This window comes from Populus trichocarpa, chromosome 3 (assembly GCF_000002775.5).
Source record: "Populus trichocarpa isolate Nisqually-1 chromosome 3, P.trichocarpa_v4.1, whole genome shotgun sequence".
NCBI lineage: Eukaryota > Viridiplantae > Streptophyta > Magnoliopsida > Malpighiales > Salicaceae > Populus > Populus trichocarpa.
Window position 1 is genome coordinate 17,956,112 of NC_037287.2, and position 18,155 is coordinate 17,974,266.

The following is an 18,155-nucleotide window of genomic DNA, read 5'->3' on the forward strand; positions in this document are numbered from 1 at the left end:
TTAAGTGCGTGCAGGGCAGTGCTTGAAGGAGTCTTCTCGTAAACTATATTCTGGTTGTTAGAGTTTGTTAGAATAAATAACAAACTAGAAGGGAGAGTCCTAGTTTTACAGGGCATTGCAAATTACAGTTAGCAACCTCTCTGTTAGAGTTTGTTACTTTTCTGTTATTCTGGTATCATGTATTAGAGGCTATATAAAGCCAAGAGTTCTTGCTGAATAATACAATTTCCATTTATCCCAGTTCACGTATACTTCTTCAATCATCCATAATCCTAACAAATTGGTATCAGAGCCTCCACTAGGCCTGAAATTCAAAGCAGCAGACTTTGAAATCCTTTGCAGCAGCATAGCAAGATGACTACAGAGGGAAGTTTTGTCCAGCCAACTATTCCAAGATTCAATGGTCATTATGACCATTGGAGCATGTTAATGGAAAATTTCCTTCGATCCAAGGAAATGTGGGAACTGGTGGAGATTGGATATACTGAGGCAAGTGGATCAATGCAAACTGATGGACAACAAAAGAAGAACGATGAGATGAAGCTGAAAGATTTGAAAGTAAAAAATTATCTCTTTCAGATAATTGATCGAACAGTTCTTGATACTATTCTCAAGAAAGATACTGCCAAAAATATATGGGATGCAATGAAGAAGAAATTCGAAGGAAATGCAAGGGTTAAGAGATCTCACCTTCAAGCTCTCCGCAGAGAGTTTGAAACACTTGAAATGAGGTCTGGTGAAGGAGTGACAGAGTATTTCTTTAGAGTCATGACAGTGGCCAATAAAATGAGAATTTATGGAGAAGACATGCAGGATGTTAAAGTAGTGGAGAAGATTTTACGTTCGTTGACTGAGAAATTCAACTATGTTGTATGTTCTATTGAAGAGTCAAAGGACATTGATGCTCTCACTGTTGATGAATTACAGAGTTCATTAATCGTCCATGAGCAGAAATTTGTGAGACATAAGAGTGAGGAACAAGCTCTGAAGGTAACATATGAAGGAGGTAGAGGTCGTGGTCGAATTTCCTATCAAGGAAGAGGAAGAGGCAGAGGACGAACAGACTTCAATAAAGCAACAATTCAATGTTACAGATGTCATTGACTTGGACATTTCCAATATGAATGTCCCACTGTGAACAAAGAATCATTTTATGCAGAGCTTGATGAGGAGGAGGAAATGCTTTTGATGGCTTATGTGGAGAAACATCAAGCCAGAAGAGAAGATGCATGGTTTCTTGATTCAGGATGTTCTAACCACATGTGTGGTTATAAAGCCATGTTCAATGATCTCAACTTAGAATTTCGACATTCTGTGAAGTTGGGGAATAACACAAGGATGAATGTAATGGGTAAAGGAAGTGTGAAGATACTGCTGACTGGAATCAATCATGTTATTGCTGAAGTATATTATGTCCCCGATTTGAGAAATAACCTCCTGAGCATAGGCCAGTTGCAAGAAAGAGGGTTAGATATCTTATTCAAAGGTGGAACCTGCAAGATATTCCATCCAAAAAGGGGATTAATAATTCAAACCACCATGAGCATAAATCGGATGTTCATTTTGTTGCCTGATTCCCAATCTTCTTCTCAAGAACAAGCTGATCAATGCTTCCACACAGGAACACAAAATTTGTGCCATCTTTGGCATCGAAGGTATGGACATTTGAGTTACAAAGGCTTAAGAACTCTATCATACAGGAACATGGTGCGTGGTCTTCCTCAACTATCAACCTCAAATGTCACCTGCATTGATTGCTTAAAAGGGAAGCAACACCGTGATCCCATTCCAAAGAAAAGCACCTGGAGAGCATCTCAGAAACTGGAACTCATTCATGCTAATATCTGTGGGCCGATCACCCCTACATCCAACAGCAACAAGAGGTATATTCTGCTATTTACAGATGACTATAGTAGGAAAACCTGGGTATATTTTCTGGTAGAGAAGTCAGAGGCCTTCAGTTCATTTAAAAGCTTTAAGTCCATGGCTGAAAAACAAACAGGTTTGTTTGTTAAATGTCTTCGCACTGACAGAGGAGGAGAATTCATTTCCAATGAATTCAACGAATTTTGCAAACACAATGGGATTAAGAGGCAGATGACAACTGCCTATACCCCGCAACAAAACGGTATAGCGGAGAGGAAGAACAGAACCGTAATGAACATGGTTCGATCCATGTTATCTGACAAAAACATTCCCAAAACCTTCTGGGCAGAGGCTGTAAACTGGGCTGTTTATGTTCTTAACAGGTGCCCCACGTTGGCAGTAAGGGATGTTACACCAAAGGAAGCTTGGAGTGAGATGAAACCCTCGGTAGATCATTTTAGGGTTTTTGGTTGCAGAGCACACGTTCATGTTCCAGAAGAAAGAAGAACAAAGCTTGACAACAGAAGCATTACTTGCGTATTATTGGGGGTTAGTGAGGAGTCAAAAGGTTACAGACTCTTTGATCCTGCTGCAAAGAAAATTATCGTGAGTAGAGACGTAATTTTTAAAGAAGAAAAGTTGTGGAAATGGGGTGAGAGCTGTGACCAACAATCAGTGGAAAATTTAGACTGGGTTGATGAGGATGAAGAAAGGGCGAGGGAAAATAGAAACAGAGGAGATGGTATTGATGATGCAGAACAACCTGGTGGAAATAATTGCAGAGAAGGTTGCAGAGAGGGTGATGAAGAAGCCTGTGATACGGGAGTTGAAACAATTAATTACAGAGAGGGTGACGAGAGAGTGAGGGACAGTGAAATCATGCAACTTGAAGAAAGAAGCTCAAGACAATTACGTGGTAGGCAGCCTCCCACGTGGATGGGAGATTATGTCAGTGGTGAAGGGCTGTATGAGGATGAAACAAATATGGCACTTGAGGTGTCAACAGATCCCTCGGTTTATGAAGAAGCTGTGAAGAGTACAGATTGGAGGATGGCTATGAACAGTGAAATTGAATCTATTGAGAAGAATAAAACGTGGACACTCACTGAATTACCAGCGGGAACAAAAAAAATAGGGGTGAAGTGGGTTTATAAAACCAAATACGATGAGAATGGGAAAATCGATAAATACAAGGCTCGGTTGGTGGTAAAAGGGTATTCTCAAAAATATGGTGTAGATTATACAGAAGTGTTTGCCCCAGTAGCAAGAATGGATACAGTACGAATGATTATCGCCTTGGCTGCGCACAAAAATTGGATGATTTCTCAGCTGGATGTCAAATCGGCTTTCCTTCATGGCGAGTTAAATGAAGATGTTTATGTAGAGCAACCAAGAGGAAATGAAAAGAAAGGGAGCGAGCATCTGGTTTACAAACTGCACAAAGCACTGTATGGTTTGAAACAAGCTCCACGAGCTTGGTTTAGTCGAATTGAAGCACATTTCATTGGCGAAGGATTTCAGAGATGCGAAAGTGAGCAGACCTTATTTACAAGAAGAACCCAAGAAGGAAGAATCATCATTGTGAGTATCTATGTGAATGACTTAATCTTTACTGGAAATGATGAGGTAATGTTATCTGATTTTAAAAACTCTATGGTAAGGGAGTTTGATATGACTGACTTGGGAAAAATGAGGTTTTTCCTTGGAATTGAGGTGTTACAAAAGTCTGATGGCATTTATATATGTCAAAGGAAGTATGCTTTGGAGGTTTTGAGAAGATTTGGTATGATGGAAAGTAATTCGGTAGGAAGTCCAATAGTTCCAGGATTCAAGATAAGCATAAATGAAGATGGAAATACTGTTGATGAAACCTACTACAAACAGTTAGTGGGTAGCTTAATGTATCTTACTGCTACAAGACCCGACATGATGTTCGTTATTTGCCTCATAAGTAGATACATGACGAGACCTATGGAGATTCATCTACAAGCAGCTAAGAGAGCTCTTCGATATCTAAAAGGAACTGTGAACTATGGGATTCATTATAAAAGGGGGGGGAAGGAGAGTTGTTAGCATTCACGGATAGTGATTATGCTGGCGATATGGAAGACAGGAAAAGCACATCTGGTAATGTTTTTCTGATGGGTTCAAGTGTTGTCTCATGGTGTTCGAAGAAACAGCCTATTGTGACTTTGTCAACAACGGAAGCTGAATTCGTGGCAGCAGCAGTATGTGCCTGTCAAGGAGTATGGATGAAGAGAATTTTAAAGGAACTGGGACACTCAGATGAAGGTTGTACAACCATAATGTGCGACAATAGTTCAACTATTAAGTTGTCTAAAAATCCCGTAATGCATGGTCGCAGTAAGCATATTGATGTGAGGTTTCATTTCTTAAGAAACCTTACTAAGGAGGGTACAGTTGAGTTAATTCATTGTGGGAGTCAGGATCAAATCGCAGATATAATGACCAAGCCATTAAAGCTTGAAGTGTTTCAAAAGCTTCGGAAGTTACTCGGAGTATGTGAAATACTACCATAATATAAACTAACTGCTTCATAAGCATTTAGTTTAAGGGATGGAATGAAGGAGTCTTCTCGTAAACCATATTCTGGTTGTTAGAGTCTGTTAGAATAAATAACAAACTAGAAGGGAAAGTCCTAGTTTTACAGGGCATTGCAAATTACAGTTAGCAACCTCTCTGTTAGAGTTTGTTACTTTTTTGTTATTCTGGTATCATGTATTAGAGGCTATATAAAGCCAAGAGTTCTTGCTGAATAATACAATTTCCATTCATCCCAGTTCACGTATACTTCTTCAATCATCCATAATCCTAACAGTGCTCGTGGTCAAAAGCCTAGTCTTAAAGCCTGATATGATATGGGAGAAGCTCGGATCACGAATGAAGAAATAATAATAAAAAAGAATCAAATTATTATGAGCCCATTTCCTTTCCACCAAACAAAACAAGATCAAACCTAAATTCCACATCAAAACTACTCCCAAATCCACTACACGCAAACTTCAAAAGGCTCACCCATCAATTTTTTTACTATCCTTAAAGCCACGAAGCATTCCATTTCTGCTGCATATACCCTACCAAAAAAAACCTTTCCTCCCCACATTTCTCCAACCTCAAAATGACACGCCTAATTCTACCTCTGAAAAAAACCCAAACTAATCCTTCCAGAATCCTAACCCCCCGATAAAATCTCATCTCTCATCTTCTTTACAACAACAAAACAGAAGAAGAAACGAACTCATTTCTTATCTCTTAAAACCCAAAACTCAACAAGAAGAATTACAAGTCAGAAATGCGAAAATCTGCTTTCAAACATAAGATTTATCAGGCCCATTCGTAAGTAAATCCATGAGCTCAATCATTCATTGGTGCATTTGTTGTTTGAAAATGTGATAATTTTTTTTAAAAAAAATATATATATATATATATTAAAATAATATTATTTTTAATTTTTTTAAAATTATTTTTAACACTAATAAATTAAAACGATTCAAAAATATAAAACTATAATTTTTTAAAAACCATGATTTTTTAAGTTGCGAAGAATACTACGTTGATCGTTTAAGTAGTTTTGTTGACAAATCTTTGAATATTATATGAATTTTTCATTAATGATTCACCTTATAACCTTTTTTTAGTATTTAGTAAATATAACGCGACTCTTTTTTTTAATTATATACAAAGATATTTATAAAAGTGAATTAGCCATTCTAAATTGTCTATGAAAGTTTTTACAATATTTAATATACCGTTTTAAGATATATGGATTAGTATATCATAATAAGCTAAAACTTATTGAAAAACACTGTAGCTCGACACTAAAAAAATTATTTATTGAAACAATATAATAATAATTTTGTACATCCATCCAAAAAACTTAACACTAGCTATTAAAAATATTTAAGTCTTTTCACATAACTCGTTTATCATTACTAGATTAAGTGAGGATAAATAAGTTTTTTTTATATATTAATTACCCAGTGAAACGACCAAAATATATTTAGATGTAAAAATATTAAATTTGACATCAAGGGGTATTTTTTATTTTTTTTCACAATAGTTTTTTCATTATTATTAAATTAGTTTAAAAGCAATTTTGTATCTGGCTAGATAAAAAAACAAAAAGGTGCAAGTGTATAACATCGGGAGGGGCCCGTGCACTTTAAACGACATGTACAGTGCCTTTTTGTGTCTAAAAATGTTCTTTCACTGTGTAGTTGGAAGTATCGCCATGTCATCTTTCATTTGGAGCAAAACGTGTTGGCTTTGATGATCTAGTTTATCGCCATAAGACTTTCTTTTATTTATCTTATTTTCTCTATTCTCTTTTAACATTACAATTTGACATATTTATTATTGATATTTCAACTTGAGTTCTTATTCTTTTTATTTTAAATTTTTGTTATTGACTATTTTGTAGAAGTTTTATTTATTTTCAATTTTATCTTTCCATCGTAATTTACACATATTATATTTTCTAATTTGGTCCTCATTCCTTTTATTTTTAATTTTTATTCTTAGTTTTTTTGTAAAAGTTTTATTTATTTTTAATTTAAATTGATGGTATTTTATTTTATAATTTGGCCCCCGTTGTTTTGATTTCTATTTTTTAGGCCCTTTTAGAAATGTTATTATTCTTTTAAATATAACTTTTCAATCATAATTTTGTTTTATTTTTTATATCAATTTTAATCATTATTTTTTTTATTTTTTTGTCCTTTTGCTGAATTGATTTTTCTTTTTAATTTCACCCTTCAATCAAATAAAATTTGTTTGGTATTTAAATTTTGATCTTCATTCATTTGATTGCTATTTTTTTTAATCATTTTCTATAATTGAAATTCTTTTTTTTTTCAATTTCATCATTCAATTTTTAATTGATTGAGAATTGGATTTCATGATTTTTTTCAAACAAGATGCGTTGGGTCTAATGACCCGGGTCACGAGTTTGAAAAACTAACATATCTTTCTAAGAAAAAGTTTTATAATTCTCATTATTTTTTTATTGAGTTATTTCAATCTCATGATCTGAGTCGTAAGTTTAGGAGGATATTTCAAGTTGACTTGACCCTATTTTTTAGGTTACAGGTTTATCATGCTAAATCGTGTCAAGCAATACTGTTTTTTTATGTCATTTTTCTACCTCGTTTCGTTCTGCTGTGTTTAACGAGTTGTGAATTAAGATACATTTTTTGTCCCATTTTGATTTTTTTTCCTAAGGTTATCCTAATCACTTTTCTTTTTAAACTTGATCCATCTACTATTGTTTCTTGTTGTTTTCTATTATTTTTTCTATTTGAATTAAAGCCAGCTTATTCGACCTAGTTGGGTCTATTATTCGAATCGTGTATTTTTTTTTTATCATGTTTGGGATTGTGGTGTAGTGTGTTTTTAAAAGTATTTTTTGCTTGAAAATGCATTAAAATAATATTTTTTTATCTATTTTGACATCAATATGATAAAAAAAACACTACAAAAATACTAACTTAAAGCTTTATTAAACAAATTTTTTTAAAAAAGAATATGATCCAATCATATTCTCAAATAATATCTTAAAACATGTTCCCAGCAACCATATATTATTTTTTATGTAAAAAACTTTTTATCTAACATGCGGCAAGAGAAGCAAGAACTAACTCTTAAAATATAATAAATAAATATATTTAATAGTTCGTAATACGAAGGAATTAAACACGGTAATTGCAATCCCTTCAAGTAACAACAGAAAATAAACTTTATTTCTGGCAAAGATTTTTCTTATATTTTCTTAAATTCTTGTCATTTAAAAATACAAGAATAAATAAATTTCGTGGATAGCTGAGATCACATTTCGATATATTTTTGAAAGGGTAAGATGTTATCGGACATAAGGTTTATGTTGATGTTTTACATGGTTACGCATCAGTTATAAACCGTTAGATCCTTTTGAATGGTCGTGTCACAGACTAGTCTCGTCCAATCTTTTTTCTTATAACCCCAATAAATAAATAAATAATAATAACCAAACGATCGAGAGAGGAGGAGGAGGAAACTAAAGGGCGGAGACAAGAGACCATCTCGCCGGAGAGGGAAGGTGTGGGAATCGCTGTAACTTCGTGGCCGTTTCCGGCCACCGCATCTCCCTCCGTTGCTGCTGTAACCATGGTAATTAGAAATTTTCATTCTTTGAGACTAGTGTGTTTTTTAGTCTGTTTAAAAAATCTATGCGATCGGATTTTGAACCAGAAGCCCGACAGATAGTTGATATTAATATTTCATTTATTCAGAATTTGCACAAAGGAACAGGGTAGCTGAACTTTGTTGAATCTGAAATCTGCCTTGGTGTTTTAGTGTTTTGCTTAAAAAAGGAGAGTGAGAGAGCATAAAATGGAATGCAACAAAGATGAGGCCACCAGGGCCAAAGAGATTGCTGAGAAGAAGTTCTCGGCGAAAGACATTGCGGGGGCAAAGAAATTTGCTCTGAAGGCCCAGAACTTGTATCCTGGACTTGAAGGGATTCCTCAGATGATGGCTACACTTGATGTGTATGTTGCTGCTGGGAACAAAATAAATGGGGAAGCAGATTGGTATGGGATACTTGGTGCAGATCCACAAGCAGATGATGAGGCGGTGCGGAAACATTATAGGAAGCTGGCTCTTATGCTTCATCCTGATAAAAACAAGTCTGTTGGAGCGGATGGTGCATTTAAGTTTATTTCCGAGGCATGGAGTTTATTGTCTGATAAAACCAAGAGGATGGCATATGACCAGAGAAGAAATGGGAAAGTATTTCAAAAGAGTTCATCTTCTTTTGGGAGTTCATCAGCAAAACCAGGGTCCAATGGGTTTTTCAATTTCACCAAATCGAGTGTGAAGACGAACAAAAGTACTTCTCGAACTGGCCATTCTTCAACTCCTGCTTCATCTTACAAGACGAAACCCAATACCTTTTGGACTGTCTGTCATGGATGCAAGATGCAATACGAGTATCTCAGAGTCTATCTTAATCATAAGCTACTATGTCCTAATTGCCATGAGCCATTTTTAGCCGTTGAAATGCCACCCCCTCCTTTGCATGCTTCTAGGTCTGCTGCACCATCGAGTTCTTTTAAGCAGCAGCAGAACTCAAACCATCAAGCTGCTACTAGCAGAAACACATCTCATTCTGGAAGGAGTAATGTTGCCTCTTCAAATTTGGGAGCAGGGGGATCCAGTGGTCCTGATTCAAATAACCAGGGAAACTTTCAGTGGGGCGCTTTCTCTAGAGCTGGTGGTGCTACAACTGCCGCTCAAGCTGTAAGTGTGGTCCAGCGGGCATATGAAAAAGTGAAGAGAGAGCGCGAGGAAGTACAGGCAGCTACAAAAAGAGAGGAGGCCATGAAGAGAAAGAATCGTGCTGCTTCAAAAAAGATGTCTAGTGCATCTTCTAATGTACATTCTAATGCTGCTAAGAGAAGAAGAGGCATGGAAGATGTTGGCCATGGAAACAACGGAAGTCCATTTACCACGGGATTTGGAGGAGCTGGCAGTGGCACAGCTAATATATCTGGATTTAGGCAGGGAAGTTCTGAAAATAGGGTGAATGGAATCACTAAGCCCTACGGCATGAGGGATGTCTCCAAGTTTGAAACTCAAACCGTACTAATGGAGAAGGCAAAGACAGACATTCGCAAGAATATAAATGAATGGAAGTCCGCTACAGTAGTTAAATCTGCCCCCGGAAAGGGGGTGGAGAATGAGAAAGCAATTGATCAGGGGAAAAATTCTTTGTCAAACCCTGATGACATAACTGACCAGAACAAGTCTGTGGATATGGAAAATGGAGTCAATGACATCAAAATTTCTCCCATCACTTCTGGCATGAAGACAGAAGCTGAAACTTTGGAAACGATGTCAATAAATGTCCCAGATTCTGATTTTCACGATTTTGACAAAGATCGAACTGAAAGATGTTTTGGGGAAAACCAGGTATGGGCTGCATATGATGATGATGATGGGATGCCCCGATATTATGCTATGATCCAAAGTGTAATTTCTTTGAATCCGTTCAAAATGCGGATCAGTTGGCTTAATTCTAAAACTAATAGTGAACTGGGCCTACTAAATTGGGTTGGTTCTGGCTTCTCAAAAACTTGTGGCGATTTCAGAGTGGGCAGATATGAGATATATAACTCACTCAATTCCTTTTCACACAAGGTAAGGTGGATAAAAGGAACAGGTGGGGTGATTCGTGTATATCCGAGGAAAGGGGATGTTTGGGCTCTCTATAGGAATTGGTCCCCTGAATGGAACGAGCTGACAGCAGATGAGGTGATACACAAGTATGACATGGTGGAAGTACTTGAAGACTATAGTGAAGAACTAGGTGTAACTGTTACTCCCTTGGTAAAAGTTGCTGGTTTCAAGACTGTGTTTCACCAGCATTTGGACCCCAAGGAAGTCAGGAGGATCCCAAGGGAAGAGATGTTTCGATTTTCACACCATGTTCCCTCATACTTGCTTATGGGTCAAGAAGGTCCCAATGCTCCGAAAGGTTGCAGAGAGCTGGACCCAGCAGCTACTCCATCAGAACTTCTTCAGGTTGTGGTAGATGTCAAGGAAGAAGAGATTGTGGAGAATGGGGGAAATAAAACGGAGAGCAAAGAAAGTAATGAAGGAAAGAGCCAGTCACCTGTAACTTCATGACCATTTCCAGCTACGGGATGTCCCTCACTGTTAACCATGGTAATTTGTAGTTCTATAATAATTGCTTCTTATTCCTTTATATTTTGAGAGCTCTGGGTTTTTTATCTGCTTGTATTTTGTTCTGTTACCTTGTTCAGTCGGATTTAGAACAGGAAAATGATGAGTGATCAAACTGATCTGATCCGCAAAATTTATTTTCTATGTTATATTTTGCTCTAATTTTTTTGTGTGTTGTGCGTATGATAGAATAACTGGCCAATTATTTTGCTACTAATAATATCTGCATTAGTTATAGCTGAATAATGCATTTTTATTTTTATTTTAAGAAGGTTAGAATTTTGTGTGGCAAATAATGTCCCTTGTAAATTAGAATTTGATTGTTTTCCCTTACATCTGTAATAATTTTATGCACATTGCACTTTAGCTTTACGAGATTATGATATATGTTGAGGATTGATTAGTGTTATTGTGATTATTGTTGTTCGCTCAGACTACATCAAGGCACTTGCGGATATGAAAGTTGACAGATTTGAAAAGAACATTACCAAGAGATGAGCGTGCCTGAAACAGCCAAGAAAAAGGGAAAGGACTATCCTGTTGGTCCTGTTCTTCTTGGATTCTTCATGTTTGTTGTCACTGGATCATGTGAGCCAAATTTCATTTAACCCTCTTTTAATTGTGTCTCTAAGCTTTCTTTTATTTGTCTTAGGCATGTTTATAATTTTCTCTCAACAAATCTTGATGTCCTGATTTTTAATTTTTTAAGTAATGTAATTAAACTTGCTAAATTTATGATTTCCTGAAGATTGTTGCTATGGTGAATTGGCTATTAATTTCATATTTTTTTTGAATTATTTAAATGTAGTCTTCAAACATAGCAGCATTGTGCTAGAATTGAATTTGGAGTCTGAAGATTGCCCTTGAAAATCATAAACATGGGAATTTGCCACTTTTGGATTGAAATTGTCATTTTACAATTTAACGAGTCCTGAAAATAGGGTTCATGTCCTTCCCAGTGTGGATTCTTGCATTTGTTTGTGGCGGGACAAAAACTTGATAACTATGATGCTATCTCCTTCTATTCATATTATTTTCATTCTCATCGCTTGTATTATCACGTTGGTTGGACGAGGATCTCGTGACTTCTATAAACAAGTACAGTGATGTTGTATGGTTGCATATTTCTATTGTGAGGAACCGAAAATTTCCTAGTCGTTGATCATGTTTTTTTTTTTTTTTTTTGTAGCAGCTCTATTCAAGGTAATCAGGACAGCCACAGGCGGAGGCATGGCTTAAACTGTCACTGATTTTGGGAGATGGCAGCAGTGGATGGTTGGTTGTTTCGGTTCCCTTTCCTAATAGCATGTAGGATAGATGAAGAATACATGTACTAGATCAATGTTTACCCTTGTACTGAAAGAACTCCAACGTTCGATTAAAAAACTTTCTCTTCACCGTGACTGGATAATTAAAACTGTTCATTTTAGTTTGCATATTTCCTTATTTATATTGAAGCTGCTTCGGAGAACTGGCTTTGGTTTGACATCCCTTAGCTTGGGTCCTCTAGCAGTCGAGCCACTGCAATCAGGCTAGGCCCCGGCCTTGATTTTTCTGTGAACTTACTTGAAATAACATTACCGATGACAATTATTATGCCAGCATCCAGCAATTGCATTTTGGACAAGTTCTCCGGTACTGTTGTTACTATGTTACGAGATGACTCGATAATTATCAAGTTTTTGTTAGAGAAGCAAGCTGCAGTTTGCTTAGCGGGTCTCATATCGCGAATCCCATGAAAATCTGAATTTTTTTATCCGTGGAGTGTGAATCTTCTGTGCACACTCGATTAACTGCTAAGCAAGACCATGGAGTTGCTGCTTTCTACCAGGTTCACTTTAAAACCCCTTTCCTCGGGCAATTGCTTTGTGCTGTAAGCTTTTCTCTTACCCCCTAAGGGATCCTCAAACGTTATAGCACACCTTTGATGTAGTTCTTGATGAGTGAACTGATATAACGGCAGAGTTCATGTAAATTAACTAACCCTTCTTCTAGCTTTAAAATAATCGACGATGCACATCACATTAGATGCTATGCCAAGTGCAGGAAATTAAGCATCATGCAAAACTAAAAGAGGATTTCAAAGGCATTTCTTAGTAGTGAAACTTCGATTCCTGCTCTAAACTCTGCTGCAGACTGCAGACAAAATTTAGCCAAGGCAAATGTTACTCCATCGAAATTAATCAGGTGGCAATTCTGAGCGGAAACCATCATTAGCCTGAGCTTGGAAAAATTTTAAGAGCTCCCCTTTCACTTTAAAATGGACAGATCTGAACCAGTGGAATAGCATTTCAAACGAGAATTTTTAATTCAGAAGTTATTAGACAACATGTTTGTACATGAATAGATACCATTATATTAAACCTCTGGTATCGTCTACTTCATTAAAACATCCAAGGAAGCTGGTACCGGGACAAATCAGCAGCAAAACCTTGCAGCCAACCACTAAATATGTAAAATCCCCTTTCACCAACGTGCAAATATTGCCACAACAAGTAGAGGCTAAGTTGTAGCAGTCAAGCATGGATTGAAGGCAGTGCCACATGCAATCCACTGCCGCTTTTTCCCACGTGGCACCAAACAACCAGGAACCTTGAGCCATTCCCTGCTCACCACATTGTAACTAACTAGTCGGTTCATTTGTCTTGATCTTAGTGACAGCATGAGCAAACCTGTGTTGCCCAAGCAAGTCATCCTAACGTGCTTTCCATAGAAATCTAAGCACCATATGTTTGGCATTCTGTCAACCTCCTTCCACAAGAGTGTCATCTTCTGCAGCTCCCATATGCACACGCATGTGGCTGCATTCTTTGTTAGCAAGCCAACGAGCATGATCCGCCCCCCACACTCTGCAAGTGTGGGATCACTCAGATGGAGTGGGGCTGGCATAACAAATTGCTTCCAAACCCCAGTAACCATATCGTAGGACACGATCCCTTCAGGATCTGACCGCATGAAATAAAGCGTGCCTCCAAGGGAAACTGCTTGTGACCGGAAGTTCAGTGATAGGGGTAGCTTTATAAAAGAGGGCATGCTTCCTGGTCGGGTCCAAGAATTTTTCAGTGAGTCGTAAACTTCATACTCTCCATCACAGCACACCCACAAGATCTTGTAGCCCCCACTGGCTGCACTGCCATTCAAAGTCATCCCCACAGCAACACGGGACCAGACATTCACTGACCTTGGTGGCAGCTCTTTAAAAGATTGAGTCAGAGGGTTGCAGACATAGAAGTTCCTGTGACCAATGTCAAGAAAGCACACAAGACCCCCTGCAGAAGCAACTGGTAAGACAATCATCTTTGTTGGCAGGTAACTTATAGTTGGGTGATGCCATTTCTTCAAAGAAGGGTCATAAATGGCTCCAGAATTCACATTTTCATGAGTGATGGTGTAAAACCAGGGGTTGGCTTGTGGAACTTGGGCACAATGCTGAGAGAAACTTTGAGAGTCAAGCAAGGAGTTCCATTTTTGACAAACCGAGCGGAAGCGGAAAAATGTAGCAATTGGAAGTCTAGCAATAACGGCTTCAAACAAGTCTTCTGGGAATTCTTTCCAAATCTCTTGTTGCATAACCTCATTTGAACTGGTAGTTCCAAGTGATTTTCCTCGATTCCGCTCCTTTCGAGGTTTCTTGGAGGCTGGAGGCTTGCCAGGTTCCAACATCTTGAACCTTCTAGATTTTCCAGCCGCCATCACAAGGCTACAGTAATCATCTGCAGAGCCATCATCAAGATTGAGGACGCACCATCTGTAAAAGAGCTAAGAAATTCATACTGTGAACAGAGTGCATGGTGGTACTAACACACAAACCCAAAATAATTCAGCATACAAATCATTACTAAAAAATAAGCAGATATCAGGTTGTGAAAAAATATAAACACAGAGACGCTCAAAATCACAAATTGGGCTTCAACAAGCTGAAATATGCCACAGCCAGAGCATCCGGCCAAGTAAATTTCAAATAACCTACACATAATCATATTCAATCTAATGCCTGTGAGTTTAGTTCAACTGTTTATGCTTGGAAAACCAAAAACATAATAGAGGTAACAGATGCAGACATAATACAGCATTGAGATCTTGATGCCTGTACTCGAGAAATTCTAAACTAAACAGCAAGCATGTTTTTTCTTTTTATCATTTTGCCAAGAAATCTACTATTTAACCACGTGTTAAAACAGAGGAGTATACTTGAAGAGTATCAAAACTGTAAAAAAGGGGGAAAAACCTATAAAGATCTTGTTAACAGGTAAAAGTGAATCCAAAGCACACATATACATTCTTTGAACTCAGTTTTTCCTGTTGTATATATACATATTCTCATTTTTTTCAAGAACTTCTTTGCCACACTTAATTTTTTATTTTTAATGGCAAGGAAAGGCATTGCATGAATAAATCCCATGTAGACAATGTATGGCATTTTCTGGTCTGTGGTTGAGCTCGCCATCTTTTGACAGTGCTTCGTCATTTCACATGAGAAGTGGGCTCTCCTATAGATTTGCATGCATGCTGTAGATATTTCTCTCTTTGTACGCATATCCACAAGCAGCATAAGATAGCAAGATTCAAGAGTATAAGCATTGGTGGTGATGGCACCAAAAATATACAGAAGTAAGCTATTGTGAGAGACAGGAAGTTCATTCCATGTGACAATGCAAGGTAGGGACATTCATGCCACTGTTATTTTTTGAGGAGGAATTCTTAGGAGCAGTATGCTAATCAAATTGAAAGTTATGCAGGAAACATACAAGGGAGAAAACACAGAAAAAGGAAATTTTAGAGAACCAATGATTAGAAATAACAAGCAATAAAAGACGAGAAATATCACAAAGATGGAGTGAGGATCAACTAGCGGAGCCAATAGATACGTGATTCTTGCATGAAAATCTAGCATATCCCATGATTCTTACAAGTAAGATCCTAATGTGAGTTCATTTTGATCAATTCTTGACTGGCTAAAGGGAAAAAAATGGAGTGATCACAAAATTTCCAAAAAATAAAACAAAAAAAAAATCACAAATATCAAAATGGACTTCTATGTAGTTCTGGTGACCTACTCAACAAGATGTCCCAAAATAAACCAGGTTCAAGCATACAAGAACGAACGGGTGCTAGAAACTAGAAACTAAATCTTCCAAGCAACCCGTTTGAAGATTTCTTCAGTACCTACTCTGACATCCCAAAGTTCCAAGCCTGAGGTGTACAAAGAGGCTTAAAATGAGTTTAGACTAGTAACCTATGCCAGCTATCATCTGCAAGACAGCTTATCTTAAATCATTTCCCCTACTTTCAGCCCAATTTTACATTTAACTCCTCTCCTGGCCTTCAACCATGGCTGTGGCATATCCCAGCAAGAATATAAACAACATCATAGAGGCTTCCCTTGTCGATAACAATATCAACCCGGGCAGTCAGAATATTGACAGAGATATGGCTAACATTTATTAAGATGATAGTATAATGCAATATTGTTAGTTTTATAATTTTTTGCACAGAAGAACGCAAATTAATCAGGAATTCCTAGGGGAAAGCATTACTGTCCAAAAATTCCATGCCATTCACAACAGGCTGGAAAAGAAAAGGAGGTCACTCAACTGTGTTTCTAACTCCTGCCAGATTAGGATCTTGTAAGGGAAATTTAGCGACAATCACCTATATCACAATTTTAGTATGAATTGGCTGCTCTTTAGACTCTGATTCCCCAAGGTGGTTGCAAGTCCAACACTGTTTCCATAGCACCAGGAAAGTTGCTAACCCCAATCCTAACTTATAAATAATAACAGAGCTCATCGCAAGTAATGAGTCTCAACTCCCAAGAATCACTTCCACGTGACCTATATGGGCATGTTCAGTGCAAATCTTAAGATGCAACAGAATGACAAAAGCACTCTTAAATCAATTGATGCAAGGGATGCAAGTCTCCTGGGGCAAGCGCCAATATCTCAAATCCGAACACATAAGTTTTAATGACATTTTTAATCCAATCCCAAGAGTAAATATGGAAAATCCAAGCACCTCTTCACATGCAAACTGAGAGGAAAAAAGAAAAATCTTAGCAGCAAAAGGTGTTACAGTTTTTTGTGACTTTTAGCTATAAGAGGACCTCGATTGCAAGCATATCCGCACGCATATTTGAAAAGCAAAAACACAGGAAACAAAATCAACAACGCCCGTGGTGATTTTTCATACACGATAATTTGATTCTCGAGGAGCAAATTAGACAGTATGTAACTCTCTATAACTCATTCGATTCCCCGTGATTTATTCTTTCAATCTTATCATTCTCTTGGGAGAACCATGAACATGAGAACATGAGGGGTGATCAGGCTAAATTTAAATTCTTAAACCGATGCCCACACAAAAAAAGGAAAAAAAAAACAGAATTTCTGCATGATTTCAAGACCCATTAAGAATCTAGTGAAGGATTCAATACCTGAAATCCTATGTTTGTAATTTACCACAACTAAACAAGTACTATAAAAATCACATAAGAATGAATCATTTCTGTTTTCTCAAACAACAGATTTAAAAGCTTTCCTGAAACAGGGGAGGACAGTGAACAGTGAAAATGAACCAAAAAAGAAACATAACTGCTAAGAGCTTGAGACTGTCCGTACCAAAACTAAACAATTGGACAGACCAAGAGGAGAGATATTTGACGAAAACATAACAACAAGTTCTAAAAGCCAAGACGAAACAATGTTAAGAGTCAAATTATTATTATTATTATTATTATTATTATTAAAGTAACCTTAAAACCAAGGGGAAAAAAAGCAGAATACCTAAGTAGCAAATGAAGTGAAATTTAAGAAAAGGAAGAAATGATAGTTCATAGTGGAAACGGAGCAGACAGAGAGGAAGAAATAAAAATCAAGAAATGAAAGGGATCTACAGAGAGACCTGTTGTTGTTGTTGTTGTTGTTTTGTTGTTGGTTGTGAAAGTGAAGGAATTGAAGAGAATCAAAAGGAGGGAGAGGAGAGCCGTAGAGATTGAAAAGGTCTACAAGCTGACCAATGAATTGCCTAAGCATGGCCAGCTCTTCTTCCATGCTACGGCGTATTCCGCCACTCACGACGGCCACCACCACCAACACCGCCCCTACCCACACCAATAGCACCGCACACGCACCACCCCCTTTTGTCTTCCTCTCTCTTCCTCACTCTCTTCTCTATAGTGTTTACGATACTCTTTCCTTCCTATGGGTTGGCCAGTGGTCGTCAGAAACAGAACTGGCCCGTTTTATAATCGATTGATTTTTTTTTCCTCTCTCTCTTGTGGTTACTGTAAAGTAATTATTTCTGACCCGCACGCAATTATCAAAACAAAAACGGTCGCTTGCAGTAAACAGTAAACACAACTCTCTTTGGCAGTGTTTTTTTTTTTATTCGACCGTGATTTTTTAAATAACATTTTAATATGATAGTATTAAAAATAAATTTTATAAAATAAAAATATATATTATTTTAATATATTTCTAAATAAAATATAATTTCTACCGCAATTTCAAACTCTAATTTTCTGTGTCTAATTTTGCACGGATTATCTA

General features: G+C 37.2%; 3 protein-coding genes across 5 annotated transcripts; 2 read left to right on the plus strand and 1 right to left on the minus strand.

Annotated features, from left to right (window-relative positions):
• Positions 1-239: 239 nt before the first annotated feature.
• On the plus strand, positions 240-2,484 carry LOC127905113 (uncharacterized). Its single transcript, XM_052451590.1, has one exon. It carries the CDS (start codon positions 355-357, stop codon positions 1,102-1,104), a length of 750 nt encoding a protein of 249 aa, XP_052307550.1. The 5' UTR covers positions 240-354; the 3' UTR covers positions 1,105-2,484.
• A 5,365-nt stretch (positions 2,485-7,849) lies between these two features.
• On the plus strand, positions 7,850-12,044 carry LOC7481221 (uncharacterized). Of its 3 annotated transcripts, none has more exons than XM_002303754.4 (4): positions 7,850-8,031; positions 8,218-10,590; positions 11,042-11,196; positions 11,798-12,044. In XM_002303754.4, the coding sequence occupies exon 2, from the start codon at positions 8,254-8,256 to the stop codon at positions 10,549-10,551; it is 2,298 nt and encodes a 765-aa protein (XP_002303790.4). In that variant the 5' UTR covers positions 7,850-8,031; positions 8,218-8,253; the 3' UTR covers positions 10,552-10,590; positions 11,042-11,196; positions 11,798-12,044. The 3 variants fall into 3 exon arrangements, with proteins under 3 accessions (XP_002303790.4, XP_024453717.2, XP_006385902.3); XM_024597949.2 differs by having other exon boundaries at positions 7,851-8,031; positions 8,154-10,590; XM_006385840.3 differs by having other exon boundaries at positions 7,851-8,031; positions 8,154-10,590; positions 11,801-12,044.
• Positions 12,045-12,892: 848 nt separating this feature from the next.
• LOC7481222 (F-box only protein 6) lies at positions 12,893-17,854 on the minus strand. The gene is made up of 2 exons (XM_006385842.3): positions 17,509-17,854; positions 12,893-14,356 (listed from the first exon to the last, which is right to left on the minus strand). The coding sequence occupies exons 1-2, from the start codon at positions 17,655-17,657 to the stop codon at positions 13,111-13,113; spliced, it is 1,395 nt and encodes a 464-aa protein (XP_006385904.1). The 5' UTR covers positions 17,658-17,854; the 3' UTR covers positions 12,893-13,110.
• Between the last annotated feature and the right edge of the window lie 301 nt (positions 17,855-18,155).